At 42.4% G+C, this 16,501-nt stretch overlaps 1 protein-coding gene across 8 annotated transcripts in view; it reads right to left on the bottom strand.

The window, feature by feature from the left end:
* Positions 1–12,058, bottom strand: part of UNC13B (unc-13 homolog B) — a 232,387-nt gene extending 220,329 nt beyond the window's left edge. For 3 of the 8 annotated variants that reach the window (XM_049116230.1, XM_025432435.3, XM_025432437.3), the window contains exon 1: positions 11,674–12,058. In XM_049116230.1, coding sequence (XP_048972187.1) covers positions 11,674–11,695 — 22 coding nt within the window. In that variant the 5' untranslated portion in view covers positions 11,696–12,058. The remainder of the gene's footprint in view (positions 1–11,673) is intronic. The other 5 variants (XM_049116234.1, XM_025432436.3, XM_049116232.1 and 2 more) reach the window with 3 other exon arrangements.
* Positions 12,059–16,501: the final 4,443 nt, after the last annotated feature.

Here is a 16,501-nt window from a genome sequence, read left to right as displayed (position 1 = left end):
GAGCCCCAAGTTGGGCTCCCTGCTCAGCAGGGAATCTGCTTCTACATCTTCCTCTCCCTGCCACTCCCTCTGCTTGTGCTCTCTCTCCCTCAAATAAAATATATGTTTTTAAAGTTCATTGTCGGGATGCCTGGGCGGCTCAGCAGTGGAGCGTCTGCCTTTGGCTCAGGGCATGATCCTGGAGTCCCAGGATCGAGTCCCACATCTGGCTCCCTGCTCAGAACCTGCTTCTCTCTCTGCCTGTGTCTCTGCCTCTGTGTCTCTCATAAATAAATAAATAAAATCTTTTTAAAAATAAAAATAAAAAATAAAAGTTCAGCTGAGTGAAGTAAGTCAGTCGGAGAAGGACAAACATTATATGTTCTCATTCATTTGGGGAATATAAATAATAGTGAAAGGGAATATAAGGGAAGGGGGAAGAAATGTGTGGGAAATATCAGAAAGGGAGACAGAACGTAAAGACTGCTAACTCTGGGAAACGAACTAGGGGTGGTAGAAGGGGAGGAGGGCGGGGGGTGGGAGTGAATGGGTGACAGGCACTGGGTGTTATTCTGTATGTTAGTAAATTGAACACCAATAAAAAATAAATTAAAAAAAAAAAAAAAAAAAAAAAAAAAAAAAAAAAAAATAAAAGTTCATTGTCAAGCATTTCTTTTTTTTTTAAGATTTTATTTTGGGGACGCCTGGGTAACATAGCAGTTGAGTGTCTGCCTTTGGCTCAGGGCGTGATTCTGGGTCTGGGGATCGAGTCCCACATTGGGCTCCCTGAAAGGAACCTGCTTCTACCTCTGCCTATGTCTCTGCCTCCTCTCTCTATGTCTCATGAATAAAAAAATAATATCGTTTTTTAAAAAAAGTTCACAAGCAAATTTTATGTTCAATTTTGCTATGAAGCTAAAACTGCTTTTTTTTTTAAGATTTTATTTATTTATTCATGAAAGACACACAGAGAGAAGCATAGACATAGACATACAGACATCCCTCACAGGGAGCCAGATGCAGGACTTGATTCCCAGACCCGGGATCACACCCTGAGCCAAAGGCAGATGCTTAACCGCTGAGCCACCCAGGCGTCCCGCTAAAACTGCTCTTAAAAAATGAAGTGTTAGAGTCAGATAATGTTAGCTTTGGGAAAGTAGAAGGAAGTAATGACTGACAAGAATGTTAAGATGGGCTTCTGAGGTGTTAGTAGTGTTCTACTTATTGACCAAAGTAATGGTCGCATAAGTATGTTCACTTTATGATAATTCAGTGAACCATACACTTAAGATTAGGGTACTTTTCTGTACATATACTATAAATCAATTAAAAAATTCTGCTATACAATAAAAAAAAATTCTGCTATACAAATAGCAAGTCTTCCCTGACCTTTATTTTTTTTTTAAAGATTTTATTTATTGATTCATGAGAGACACAGAGAGAGGCAGACACAGGCAGAGGGAGAAGCAGACTCCCCAGAGGGAGCCCGATGCGGGACTCGATCCCAGGACCCCAGGATCATGACCTGAGCCAAAGGCAGTTGCTCAACCACTGAGCCACCCAGGTACCCCTTCCCTGACCTTTAATAAAGAAAGTCCATTACGGTGTATAAAACATTACCCAAACTTAAAGAATACTGCTTTGAAAGTTAGAAAAAATACTGCAGTATCTCCCCACTCCCATAAGAACTTATTCTGCTTATCCTAGGTCAGAGTCAATAGTCCGAATTCTGGCTTTATCTAAGAGAAGATTTTTGTTTTGTTTTTTAACTTTCATTTGCATTTTGTGCAGATTTACCCCTGGACCATAAGTTTCTGTTTCTTCAGAGGTATCTTTTTTCTTCTGTGCAACCTCCTCTCTCGCTTTAGGAACAACCTGCTCTTTTCAGTAAGAATCATCTCAATGCAGCAGGGAGAGTTCATGTATGGGTTAACCCAACCATGAGCTCTGTAAGCTCTGCATCTTTGTTTACCAGAGCTTTGTTCACCTGGATGTGCTCAATGACCAGAGAATCTACATTGAAACCCTTAAGTTCAGCATCACTCTGCATTTTTAAGCATGTGCAGTAAAAACTCAGCACTCTTTTTAGGCCACAACCCTGTGTCCAGCCCCACTGTTTGGCCTGAACATATCTACCAACTCCACCTTTCTAGCAATGAAATGACACACATTTCTTCAGTAAAGTGACATTCTTCAGGTACTTGGTGGCTTTTCAGATATGCATACCCTTGATGGCCTGGGCAGTTTCATGTATATTCTTAAAGTGAACATGAATACTTGAACCTCTTGATTTGCATGATTTTGTAGGATTTTCTGAGTCAAGAGAATAGGAAAACATATTCAGAGATCACCTCAGGCTGCTTACAAAAGAAAGATGTTTTAAAACCAATCTAGATTCCTTGGGCTCTTGTCTACTATATAGATATATATCATAATCAGGCAGAGAGAAGGTACTCAACAAATATTTACTAATGATAACAGCCCAAACTTTAAACAAATTCACATAGCAAAGTCTGAAATACATAGCACAAGCAAAATAGGATAAAAACTCAGCTTACTGACCTACAAAGTACAACTTCCAGAAACCCTACTTCTAGAAACTAAGAAATTACAGGATGTACTGCTTTTTAGGAAGAGAACAATTCATAACAATAGCTATCCATGGCAGAGGAAATTGGTCCTTTCCCCATTCACTACTGCCTGGCTCAGACAAGGCACTATCAACTTCCTAACGCCATAGCTAAGTGAAAGGAACCCAACAGCGACTCTGCTTTTAAGGGCAGGGACTACTCCAACCATGATGTAATGGAAATACAGCAGCAAGCAGTTAGCAGAGGCAAGTAACAATTAGGGAAAAAATAAGGTGTGAAAAAAATACTTGACTAACCTGTTCTTATGCCTGAAAATTCTAAAATCATTACTATTCTGGGACACCTGGATGGCTCAATCAGTAGCATGCAAATCAATCTCAGGGTTGTGAGTTCAAGCCTTATGTTTGGTTTAGAGATTACTTAAAAATAGATAAAATCTAAAAAAAAAAAAAAAAAAGGAAGGAAGGAAATGAAAACAATTACTACTCCTGCTTCCCACAGTGGTAGTAAACCAAAATATATCTGAGGTCTTCCCAGCCTAGAATTGACCTACAATCAATGTGTCCTGAAAGTCCATCAGAATTCACTTGCTTTTTTTTATTTTTAAGATTTACTTGAGAGAGTGAGCACGAGTGAGCACCAGCGGGAGGGAAGGGAAAAGCAGACTCTCCATTAAGCAAGGAGCCTGACCCGAGGCTGAATCCCAGGACCCTGAGATCATGACCTGAGCCAAAGGCAGATGCTTAACCAACTGAGTAACCCGGGCACCCCCAGAATTCACTTGCTAAGAGTTTCCCTGTAATATTCTTTCAGTTAGTTAGGTAACTAATAGGTGATGATAAATACAAGCTTTTCTAAGGGCAAGTCAACATAAATGAGTTGGTATAGTTCTCATCACTAGTGACAGTGTTCTGTTTTAAAAACACAATGTTCAGGGCAGCCCCGGTGGCACAGCGGTTTGGCCCCGCCTGCAGCCTGGGGTGTGATCCTGGAGACCCAGGATCGAGTCCCACATCGGGCTCCCTGCGTGGAGCCTGCTTCTCCCTCTGCCTGTGTCTCTGCCTCTCTCTCTATGTCTATGAATAAATAAATAAAATCTTTAAAAAAAAAATAAAAAAATGAAAAATAAAAACAATGTTCAACAGGGAAAATAATTTTGCAAGAAAAATTTTGGCAATTATCTTTTTAAGTTTTTAAATTATTTTAGCAAGTGTAACATTAGTTTCAGGTGTACAATATAGTGATTTAGCACTCCCATACATAACCCAGTGCTTATCACAATAAATACAACTCCTTAATCTCATCACCTATTTTACCCATCCCCCACCACCTCCATGCTGGTAACCAACTGTTTTCTATAGTTGAGAGTCTGTTTCTTGGTTTGTCTTTTTTTTTTCCCCCTTTGCTTGTATGATTTCTTAAATTCCACATTTGAGCAAAATCATATGTCTTACTCTTATTTTGTTTAGCATAATACTCTCTAGCTGCCTCCATATTGTTGCAAATGCCAAGATTTCATTCTTTTTTATGGCTGAATAATCTTGTGATTGTGTGTGTATGTGTGTGCTTGTGGGTATATACACTACATCTTTATCGATTCATCAATCGATGACCTGGGCTGTTTCCATAATTTGACTATTGTAGATAATGCTGCTATGAACATTGGGCACATGCATCAAGATGGAATACAAAAAAGATTTTTTTTTAATTTTTATTTATTTATGATAGTCACACAGAGAGAGAGAGAGAGAGAGAGAGGCAGAGACACAGGCAGAGGGAGAAGCAGGCTCCATGCACCGGGAGCCCGACGTGGGATTCGATCCCGGGACTCCAGGATCACGCCCTGGGCCAAAGGCAGGCGCCAAACCGCTGCGCCACCCAGGGGTCCCCAAAAAAGATTTTTTTTAAGATTTTATTTCTTTATTCATGAGAGAGACAGAGAGAGAGAGAGAGAGAGGCAGAGACATAGGCAGAGGGAGAAGCAGGCTCCACTCAGGGAGCCCGATGTGGGACTCCATCCTGGGTCTCCAGGATCAGGCCCTGGGCCGAAGCCGGCGCTAAACCACTGAGCCACCCGGGCTGCCCAGAATTTTTTTTTTTTTTTTTTTTTTAAGAAGAGTAGGGGCACCTGGGTGGCTCAGTCAGTTAAGCATCTGCCTTTGGCTCAAGTCATGATTACCAAGGTCCTGGGATCCAACCCACTTTGCTCCCTCCTCAGTGGGGAGTTTGCTCCTCCCTCTCCCTTTGCCCCTCCCCCCACTTGTGTTCTCTAATAAATAAACAAAAATTTTTTTAAAAAAAGGAGTCCATGGAAATCACAGGTCAAACTTACAAAACCTGAGGTCTTTGGTCTTCTTCATAGGCATAAAATATTACCTACTGGTAAGGATCTGCCTCTATAGGGGATGCTGATCTGAGAGATGCTGAGGCATTTGATTTGCTAATGGATCCAGCTGAGTGTAACTATGCCAGGAAAACAGCAATGAGCAAATCACACACAAATCACAATCTCCAGGCATAACAAAACTATCCACAAGGATGTTCATGGTAGTATTGTTTTAATAGCAAAATGAAAAAAAAATATGATTGTCCATCAACATAAAACTGGTTAAATTATGTATGCTTGTAAAATGGAATTCTCTGCAGCTATTAGAAAGAATGATTTAGGGGCACCTGGATGGCTCAGGTCATAATCTCTAAGTCCTGGGATCAAGCTCCACATGGAGCTCCCTGCTCTCTGGAAGTCTGCTTCTCCCTCTCTCTCTCTCTGCCTTTCCCCCCTTAGTGCTCACATGTACACTGTCTCAAAAAATAAATTTAGATTCACAGAAGCTGACAGGAAAACATTAAATGTTTTAACAAGTTGAATATTATATACATCCAGTTGTAAAATGTGTGTATTCATTTGTAATGAAAATTTCTAGGATATGCAAGAAACAGCAATGAGTAGTTACCTCTTAGAGAACAGAAAATAAGGGAGAGGACCAATTTCTACTTTCACTTCACATCCTAAACTGTATGAATTTCCTATCATGCATATATATTACATTTACAATTTAAAAAAACAAAGAATGGTATGCCTGGGTGGCTCAGCAGCTGAGCGTCTGCCTTTGGCTCAGGGCATGATCCCCCGGGTCCCAGGATCAAGTCCCACACTGGGTTCCCTGCATGGAGCCTGCTTCTCCCTCTGCCTCTCTCTGTGCATCTCTCATAAATAAAAATATACATAAAAATGTTAAAAAATAATAAAAACAAAGAACAAAAAAGTTAACCATGGTGTTAAGGGAGTGGTAGGACTATGGTGATTTTTATTTTCCTTTCTAAACTTTCCTTCATTTTGCCAGTTTTCTATAACAATATATTGAGTCACCTGACTGATTTGGTCAGAAAAACATGTCACTCTTGATCTCAGGGTCCTGAGTTTGGAGCCCCAAGTTGGGTGTAGAGATTACTATTAAAAATAATAGGGATCCCTGGGTGGCGCAGCGGTTTGGCGCCTGCCTTTGGCCCAGGGCGCAATCCTGGAGACCCGGAATCGAATCCCACGTCGGGCTGCGGGTGCATGGAGCCTGCTTCTCCCTCTGCCTATGTCTCTGCCTCTCTCTCTCTCTGTGTGACTATCATAAATAAATAAAAATTTAAAAAAAAATAATAATAATAATAATAGGGGATCCCTGGGTGGCTCAGCGGTTTAGCGCCTGCCTTTGGCCCAGGGCACGATCCTGGAGTGCCAGGATCGAGTCCCACGTCAGGCTCCCTGCCTGGAGCCTGCTTCTCCCTCCTCCTGTGTCTCTGCCTCTCTCTATGTCTATCATAAATAAATAAATCTTTAAAATAAACAAATAAATAAACAAATGAATAAATAAAAAAAGACAGTATATTAGCATATATTGCTTTTTATATCCCCAAGACTACTTTTCGGTTTTGATTTTTTTTTTAATTTTTATTTATTTATGATAGTCACAGAGAGAGAGAGAGAGGCAGAGACACAGGAGGAGGGAGAAGCAGGCTCCACACCAGGAGCCCGATGCGGGACTCGATCTCAGGTCTCCAGGATCGCGCCCTGGGCCAAAGGCAGGCGCTAAACCTCTGCACCACCCAGGGATCCCTCGGTTTTGATTATTTCATAAGTGTAGTCACTTCTGGTTCAAAGGGTATGGAGGGCGGGCGGGGGCAGCCCCGATGGCGCAGCGGTTTAGCGCCACCTTCAGCCCGGGGTGGGGTCCCAGAGACCCGGAATCGAGGCCCACGTTGGGCTCCCGGCGTGGAGCTTGCTTCTCTCTGCCTGCCTCTCTCTCTCTCTCTCTCTCTCTCTCTCTCTGTCTCATGCATAAATAAATAAAATCCTTTAAAAAACAAAGGGTATGGGGGTGAGGAGGATCCATACATAGCTCAAATTGTCAACACTGTGGCAATTAAGAAATACAGAAAGGGGTGACTGGGTGGCCAGTCAACTGGTGGCTCAGTTGGTTAAGCATCTGCTTCGGCTCATGTCATGATCTCAGGGTCCTAGTATTGAGCCCCATAGCAGGCTCCCTGCTCAGCAGGGGGTCTGCTTTTCCCTCTCCCCCTGCTTCCCACCCCCGCCAACTCATGCCCTCTAATAAAGAAAATCTTAAAAAGAAAAAGAAAAAAAAAAAATAGGGGAAAGACTCAATTCTCAAAATGCTTATAACTTGCTCGGAAAAACTAGTCAAAAATATCAAGACACGGGCAGCCCGGTGGCTCAGCGATTTAGCTCGGCCTTCAGCCCAGGGCCTGATCCTAGAGACCCGGGATCGAGTCCCACGTCGGGCTCCCTGCCCGGAGCCTTTTCTCCCTCTCCCTGTGTCTCTGCCTCTCTCTCTATGTGTGTCTCTATGAGTAAATAAATAAAATCTTAAAAAAAAAAAAATACCAAGACACTAAAAGTTAAAGAAAATCCCTGATTTAGTTTAGTGGAGTTGCTATGTGGTATTGGCCCCTATGAAAGTAAAAAGATATCAGTATTATGAGGAAAGTTGTGCCAAATTTTTAAAGAAAGACTAAGTGAATTCTATGAAAGGGTGGTTTCTTAAAATTCATCAAGTCTAACCTCCCACTCAATGCTGACATCTCTTTTAGAACATCCTTACCACTCATTCAGTTTCTGCTTAAAATGTCCTAAAACAGGACACCTGGGTGGCTCAGCAGTTGAACTTCTGCCTTCCGCCCAGGGCATGATCCTGGAGTTCCAGGATGGAGTCCCACCTCAGGCTCCCTACATGGAGGCTGCTTCTCTCTCTGCCTCTCTCTCTCTGCCTCTCTCTCTCTCTATCACTCTGTCTCTCATGGAAAAAAATAAAAAACAAAATCTTAAAAAAAAAGTCCTAAAAAAAAAAAAGAAAGAAACCCTAAGTAGTCCATTTCATTTGTTAAGAACAACTAATTTAATGTTCTTCCTTACAATAAACTACAATATAGTTTCTTATAATTTTCATTCAATAGTCAACTTGTCCCATTCATTAGGAATGAAGTTTTGTGTTTAAGTAATCTCAACACTCAACGTGGGACTCAAACTCACAACCCCAAGATCAAGAGTAACTGACCAACTGAGCCAGCCAGGAACTCCTAAAATGTTTTTTTTTTTAAATAATAATAATAATAATAATAATAATAATATTTTCATCTATTACAATCCTACACCTCTTTTTTTTTTTTTTTAAGATTTTATTTATTTATTCATGAGAGACACAGAGAGAAGGCAGAGACATAGGCAGAGGGAGAAGCAGGCTCCATGCAGAAAGCCAGATGTGGGACTTGATCCCACAATACTCCATCCTGGAACTCCAAGATCACACCCTGAGCCAAAGGCAGATGCTCAACCGCTGAGCCAGAGGCATCCTCATTCTCCCCCTCTGAGAAGAGGCATCCCAATTCTCCCCCTCTTAAATCACCTCATAACTAAACCTCTGGGGACACCTGGGTGGCTCAGCAGTTGAGCGTCTGCCTTGAACTCAGGCCATAATCCTGGAATTCCAGAATCGAGTCCCGCATCCGGCTCCAGAGCCTGCTTCTCTTCCCCCTCTACCCATGTCTCTGCCTTCTCTCTGTCTCTCTCATTAATAAAAAAATAAAATCTTTAAAAAAAAAAAAAAAACTAAACCTCTAAATTACTCAAATGTTTTCTACATTTCTAATGATTATCCTCTAAAGAAATTCTACTTTCTCACTGTGCCTCTTAAAACCAAATACCCCAAAAGAACACAAAATTCCAGATCTGATCTAACCACTGTCATCATCTTTTTTGTCTGGGTCACCACAAACAGTACAAGACAAGTTGCCAGGCAGTACACAATTCATTGCCAAATTTTAGTAGTACTATTCAAACCATAAGTAATTTATATTTAAAGGAGTTTAGAGTTTAAGACTGTGTAGGGGAAAAAGATCACTGAGGACAGAACTTAGGAACTTTTCAACCAAAAAAAAGTAGACTGTATGCTAGGAAAAGAATATATTTAAAAAAAAAAAAAAAGAATATATTTTTGACAAGCATAAAATTCAAAAAAGAATATTTCAGGGAGTACCAATGCAGAATACTGGTACAGAGGCAGTAACGAGCAGAGTTAGTGCTAGAGCTAAATATCTGTATAAAGATAGGCAAGAATATAGGGCCAAAAATGAGGGCTAGAATCAGACTATTGAAAGCACTTAACCTGTAGGCAATAAGGCATGATTAAAGGGTTAAATCAAGAAACTGACTTCTTGAGATGTTTGGGGATAATTAAATACGTTTGCCAGTTTCTACATCAGTTTCTACTACTGTTTGAACTCTGACTACAGGGAAAAAGTTTCTAATTCAATTCTACTCCAAGATGAACTGAAACTGAGTTATATAGTATTCTTACACAAGCTTCTCTCATAACATGAACATTCATAACTCCAAAATATAATGCAGGAATATCATTTTAGAAAGACTTATTTTGATCCATTTCTGTTAAGTTTTCCCAAAATGGATACTTTGCCATTTTATATGAATACTTCTCTGCAAGGTACCTGCTAGTTTCAGTAATTAATCATCTTCAGAATCTCCACTCAAGGGCAGGCAGCCAGGGTGGCTCAGCGGTGTAGCGCTGCCTTCAGCCCAGGGAGTGATCCTGGAGTCCCAGGATCGAGTCCCACGTCAGGCTCCCTGCATGGAGCCTGCTTCTCCCTCTACCTGTGTCTCTGCATCTCTTTCTCTCTCTCGTGAATGAATAAAATCTTTAAAAAAAAAAAAAAAAAAAAAAAGAATCTCCACTCAAAAGACAATGACCTACTGGTCTCCAATCCCCCAGGTTCAAAAGAGAGATTCAACTAATATAACATAAAAAGTGAAAGAGGTTAGCTAAATAACAGAATTTGTAGACAATGAAAGTTGCCCAATATTAGAACAAGTGAAAACAGCAGCAGCTCCTTCTCTGAAATTATTTAAATGCAATTAATAGGAATTTCTGGCTTAATAGTGTTCCTGTCTAATAAAGAGTCTTCCATGAGGACTAGCACCATAATACAGTATAGCAGTAGAGATTTAAACTATCCAAGGGACATTGCAAAACCCAACCTCTCCCAAATCCTGCTACTCAACAGCAGGGATCTAAAGGAATAAATAGATTCCCAGCTGCTAAGAGAAAATGTCTTACTAAAAGCAAAGCAAAATTCTCATTAATGAAAAATCAACCATGAAGAAAAAAAATTGTCTCGTAATCCCTAGAAATAGCCAAATCCATTTTGGGTTAATGAAGATTTAACAAAACAGTGGAGGACAACAGTGCAAAACAGTTACCTTTGCCAGCAGCTGGGGGAAACACCCATCAGAGAGATCACAAATAACAATGCTGCTAATCCACAGAGCCAAAAGAAACATGAACTCTATCCAGTAAAGGGTACCAGGAAAAGGCTAAGGAAAGATAAATTCTCTCCCTCACCATCAAGCCACCTTATCCCATCTTGTTGAACACTGATATGATAGGCTGTAACTTGAATTTTCCAAGATCAAGTTCAATGGGTAATCCAGACCCTGCTTTTTCTGATCAGATAATCTCTAAAATCACAGTCCTCACATGCATTTATTCAAAGCCAGTACTGAGCTTCTCTGTCAGGCACCAAGAATACAAAAACTAGTAAGAAACAGTCTCTACCCTCACAGAGCTTAATGCATACACCTTGCCTCATCTTAAACCCCAAAGCTCTTCCCTTAAAATATCTTCTTAGGTGGGTCAACTGTCCTCAGTGAAAAAGCAATAAAGGCCTTTTACCTACTGTAATAGAAGCTAAAAAATAAATACACGTATAGGTTATACGACTTATGTTCTCCAAAAGGAGAGAAGACAACACACTTTTCCAAGTCGAATATTAGAATAATCTTAGCCTAGACTACAGAGAAGCCGGGAACCAGACAAGCAACAGAGGGTGCAAGCCAAGAAATACACTGGAAGAAGGGATGTGACAGCTGTACCACGTCGCGTTCAAATATCGATAAAAAGAACCTTCTACTAATCCGCCTGCAGTTTCACGGTGCAAGGAAAAGGAAGAAAAGAAAGGGAGACTGCCCGCTGTTGACACCCAACTATTCGCGGTCTCCTGGCTAGTGTACTCTCACTAGAGAAGAGACCCGGTCACTGGTTAATAGGATCTGGGCCTGCCGGCCAACAACTCTGTCACATGGCCACCGAAATGGAGAGAGGTTAACAGTCCCTCACAGGAGAGTGAGGGAAAACAAGGCAGAGTGAAAAAGAACCTCCTTAAACGTTTATTTTTTTTATTTTTATTTTTTTTATTTATGATAGTCACAGAGAGAGAGAGAGAGAGAGAGAGGCAGAGACATAGGCAGAGGGAGAAGCAGGCTCCATGCACCGGGAGCCCGACGTGGGATTAGATCCTGGGTCTCCAGGATCGCGCCCTGGGCCAAAGGCAGGCGCCAAACTGCTGCGCCACCCAGGGATCCCTCCTTAAACGTTTATAAATGAGTTAACACAATCGCCCACCGAGGCGCAGAGGAGAAGTGAAGTTTGGAAAAGGTGGTAACCCGACGCCCACTGGATGCGTGTGGGGACCCCTCGGCGACCCCTGCCCCCCCCCCCCCGCCCCACGTCCACACACTCACCGCGTACACAGAGCAGCGACATGGCCGAGGCACTCGCGAGCCTCCGTCGCACCCCGCCGCGCCGCCGCACCCGGCGGCTCCCTCTTTCCTCTCAGCAGGTGCCGCGGCTGCTCCCGCTCTCGGCCGCACAGGTCTGAAGGCTCCTCATGGTCCCCGTGGCAGGCAGCGTCCCGCCGCTCCCTCGGACCCGCTTCAATCCTCACCGTCTGACCGTGCTCCCAATAGCGGCGAGTACGGGCGGACAGGCAGAAGACTGGGCGCGGCACAGCGGCGCCATCGCTGGGAGGCAGGAGCTACCGGGACTACCCCCCTCCTCTCGCTGCACCGGGATCCCGGCGAGCGCCTGGAAGGAGCCAACCCGTGGCGCCCCGCCTTCTAGCCAATCAACTCACGCCCAGTCCGCCGACCCCGCCTCCTAAAGCACGTAAGAGGCGGGGTTTCCTTCCCCTTTCCTTACGTGCAAGAATGAAGGCAGCTCCGCCCACTAATAGGTCTTGGAACGGCGAGGGCGGACTTGCCCTCACCAGTGTGAGGAGGTAACTAAAGTCTTCTGCTCCTCCCACCCAAGAAGATTCTTTTCATTGAAGAATTTCCGTCGGACTTCCTTAGTCTATCCCTTACAGCTAACCGAGATCCTACCTGTAATAATTTAACAAGATTGTACCACAAGGCAAGCATGTTTTACTCAGCAATTACAGCACAACAAAGGAAAATAACTGAGTGAGCATGAAGTAAAGTGTTTGGAGACTATAGTTCTCATCTAGACCCTTTTTTCTTAAGATATTGTTTATTTATTTATTTATGAGAAACAGAGAGAGAGAGGCAGAGACACAGGCAGAGGGAGAAGCAGGATCCATGCAGGGAGCCCGACGTGGGACTTGATCCTGAGACTCCAGGATCACGCCCTGGGCTGAAAGCGGCGCTAAACCGCTGAGCCACCTGAGCTGCCCCTAGGCCTTTTTTTTTCCTTGCATGCCATTGTATCTCCAATTACTATAATAGTACTTGGTATGTAAAAATCAGTCCGTTCCTATTTACTGAATGAAGGAGAGAGGGAACACAGGTCTTTTAAGCTAGGACTTCTGGTAAGATGACAAATGCACATGCGAGGAACTAAAAAAGACCAGAGCAGAAACCCGGAAGATACATAGTGTATTGTACAGATGCAACATCTCTTCCAAGACACAATTCTACTTTAATTGGCTTGGGGTAAAGCTCAGGAATCTGTTTTGAAAGCTCCCCAGGTGATTCTAATGTGATGCCAGGGCTGAGCACCATTGGAGGAGATGCTTTCGAAGGCCTCATTAGCCCACCTCAGGTTTCAGCATTTGCAAACTCTTGGCCTCATGGGATTCTACCTGCCAGACTGGGAGGGTCAGTCAATCTAACAGGGCCTTTGCTCTCCAAAAGCAAACCTAGCTATCATATGATTTCTTTCACTGGAATAGTTGCAATGAGAGAGTGACACTCCAAATGCAATAGCAAGCAATAGCAAATGCAATGAAAAAGAAAACTTGATCATTCCAGGTTCATCCAAATTTGGAGCAATACCCTGAGGAAGATTTTGACTAGGACAATTCAGCCAGCTTAGTCAATAGAGATGTTGACCTTAAAAAATGAGCGTTCTCTGGGCTGCTGGAGGTTGTGCTGCCTAGCTGTCCTTTATAAAATTGAGAAAAGCATGAACTTTGAAGCAAATCAGATCCATCTTGTGTATTATCAATTATGTAATAAATTACTCCAAAATTTTGTGGCTTTTTAAAAAAAGATTTATTTATTCATGAGAGACAGAGAGGCAAAGACACAGGCAGAGGGAGAAGGAGGTTCCCTGTGGGGAGCCTGATAAAATTCTGTGGCTTAAAACATTTATTATCTCACTGTTTCTGTGGGTCAGGAATCTGAGTATGGCTTGATTGTATCCTCTGGCTCAGGGTTTTGTTTGTTTGTTTGTTTGTTTTTAAGATTTTATTTATTTATTCATGAGAGACACGGAGAGAGAGGCAGAGACATAGGCAGAGGGAAAAGCAGGCTCCCTGTGAGGAGCCTGATGGGGCACTGGATCCCAGGACCCCAGAATCATGGCTTGAGCCAAAGACAGATACTCAACCACTGAGCCACGCAGTTGTCCCAGGTTCAGGGTTTTATATAGACTGCTATCAAAGTGCCAGTTTGACTGTAGAAGGATTCACTTCCAAGTTCACTCATGTGATTGTTGGCAGGACTCAATTCCTCCTAGGCTTTTGGACTGAAAGCCTCAGTTCCTTATTAGCTATTGGCTTGTCTCAATTCCTTGTCATTGAGAATTGACATGCAACATGGCTGGTTGCTTCATCAAAGCATGCAAGCTGAGAAGGCAATAATGTCTATTAGCAAAATGGAAGTCACAATCTTTTTAACCTAATCACAGAAGTGACATCCCCTCATTTTTGTTGTATTCTATGCATCAGAAGCAAGTCACATTCAAGGGATGGGGATTACACAAGGACATGAATACCACCAGAGCTGCTTCATTGGGGCAGCCATCATTGGCCGGCCATCCTAGAAATCTGCCTGCCATATCTGGATTTGAGTTCTAGCTCTGATACTTTGACCTTGGGCAAGCTACATGGCCTCAGTTTCCCAAAGAATAATAATAGAAACTACTTCATAAGATGATTTTGAGGTTTAAATGAGGAACTGCCTTTAAATTATCTAGAACATAGAAAAATGCCCAATACATGTTTGTTGTTACTTAGGTTGTGGATATGAAGGGAGGAATGTGGCCTGGGAGATACAGGGAAGGTAAGCAGAGCAAGAGTCACTGTCTAAAGGCTGTGATGGGGATCCCTGGGTGGTGCAGCGGTTTAGCGCCTGCCTTTCGCCCAGGGCGCGATCCTGGAGACCCAAGATCGAATCCCACGTCAGGCTCCCGGTGCATGGAGCCTGCTTCTCCCTCTGCCTATGTCTCTGCCTCTCTCTCTCTTTCTCTCTCTGTGACTATCATAAATAAGTAAAAATTAAAATAAAATAAAAATAAAAAAAAATAAAGGCTGTGATGTAGGGGCGCCATCTGCCAGTTAAGCATCTGCCTTCAGCTCAGGTCATGATCCCAGGGTCCTGGGATTGAGCTCCAGGTCAGGCTCTCTGCTCAGTAGGGAGCCTGCTTCTCCCTCTGCCTGCTTGTACATAGACCTGCTCTCTCTCCCTGTCAAATAAACAAATAAAATCATTTTTTAAAAAATAAACAAAAATAAAAGTTGTGATATAAGCTCTGAAGCATCCCAGTTTCCTAGTCAAAAGTTCAGAGGAAAAAGGCAATGATGTCTCCTGCCCTCTAGGCACTTGACCAGCACAAGTTCTACTCATCAGCAAGATAAGTGTATCTTCAGAAGCAATTCAAACAGACATAGAAAACCAATCTTCCAGGATGCCTGGGTGGCTCAGTGGTTGAGCATCTGCCTTCAGCTCAGGGCATGATCCTGGAGTCTCGGGATTGAGTCCCACATCGGGCTCCCTGCATGGAGCCTGCTTCTCCCTCTGCCTGTGTCTTTGCCTCTCTATCGGTGTCTCTCATGAATAAATAAATAAAATATTTTAAAAAAATAAATCTTCCATGTCTCACAGTCTTCATTAGTTTTTCCAGTAGAGTACTTGAAAGTTCTTTAGTATTTGAATGGAATTCATACTTAAGATTTAGCTGTCAGGTAGCTGAGAGCTAGGACTCTGAAATCAGGAAATGAAAAGGAAGGTGGGAGGGATCAAGGAAAGAATGTAATGAAGAGAACCCAAGAATCTCAAGAGGTTAAGAACAAAATACCCAGGTTTGGCTCTATTGCTGCCTTTTTGGGAGCCCTTAGGCAGAAGAGAAGGAGACCAGATAAGAACCCTGATGCAGGAGAACTCTCTATCAACTTTATGACTATCTGTAAGCCATGATCCAAGGCCATTGAAAGTTTTCTCTTCCAGCAAGTTCCTTATCTCTTGGGAAATGTCTCCTAATGCCTCCAAAGAGAAATCTAATATAAATAACTAAATTAACAAATATTTACTAAATATCTTCTAGGTCAGTCTTAATGAGAGGATACAAAAGTAAACAAATTACTATCTGTAAATAGTTTACAAATGATAGGAAAGATCTGTGAAAGAAAGAGAAACTAAACGAGGACAGTGAATATGGAACTGAGGAGGAAGAAAAAGGACAATCTCTTTAATACTTTTCAATGTTAAGGAACTAATGTGATAGAACTTGGCACAAAATGACCAGTAATATAATAGAGAATAAAAATTTCCTTTCTTTAGCAAACCACTAGAGGGAGAGAGAGAGTTTTAAAGTCAGCTTTACTAAAAGGATGATGCTACAGTTTACTTTGGGGAGAAAGATGTTTCCTTTTGGACACATACATTAAGTTTGAGACTGTCAGGTATATTCTTGCATATAGAACCATTAGGCAGATAATGTGGACTTGAACCCTAAGAAGGCAGTCCAAGCTAGAGACAGAGGCTTCAATAAATTTATTGAGCATTGGGATCCCTGGGTGGTGCAGTGGTTTAGCGCCTGCCTTTGGCCCAGGGCGTGATCCTGGAGACCCAGGATCTAATCCCACGTCGGGCTCCCGGTGCATGGAGCCTGCTTCTCCCTCTGCCTATGTCTCTGCCTCTCTCTCTGTGTGTGTGACTATCATAAATAAGTAAAAAATTAAAAAAAAAATTTATTGAGCATCTACCAAATACTATACATGGTGCTACAAAGAAGAATAAGACAGTCCTTCAAAGAAAGCACAGTCTGGAGATAAACAGCCTGTGAAAAGTGCTAATGATCATGATTAAGAGGAAGAAGTGGGATGTTTGC

Source organism: Canis lupus, chromosome 11 (genome assembly GCF_003254725.2).
Source record: "Canis lupus dingo isolate Sandy chromosome 11, ASM325472v2, whole genome shotgun sequence".
NCBI classification, from domain to species: Eukaryota; Metazoa; Chordata; class Mammalia; order Carnivora; family Canidae; genus Canis; species Canis lupus.
Note: the sequence above shows the minus strand (reverse complement) of the source record. Positions and strands in the feature narration are given on the sequence as shown.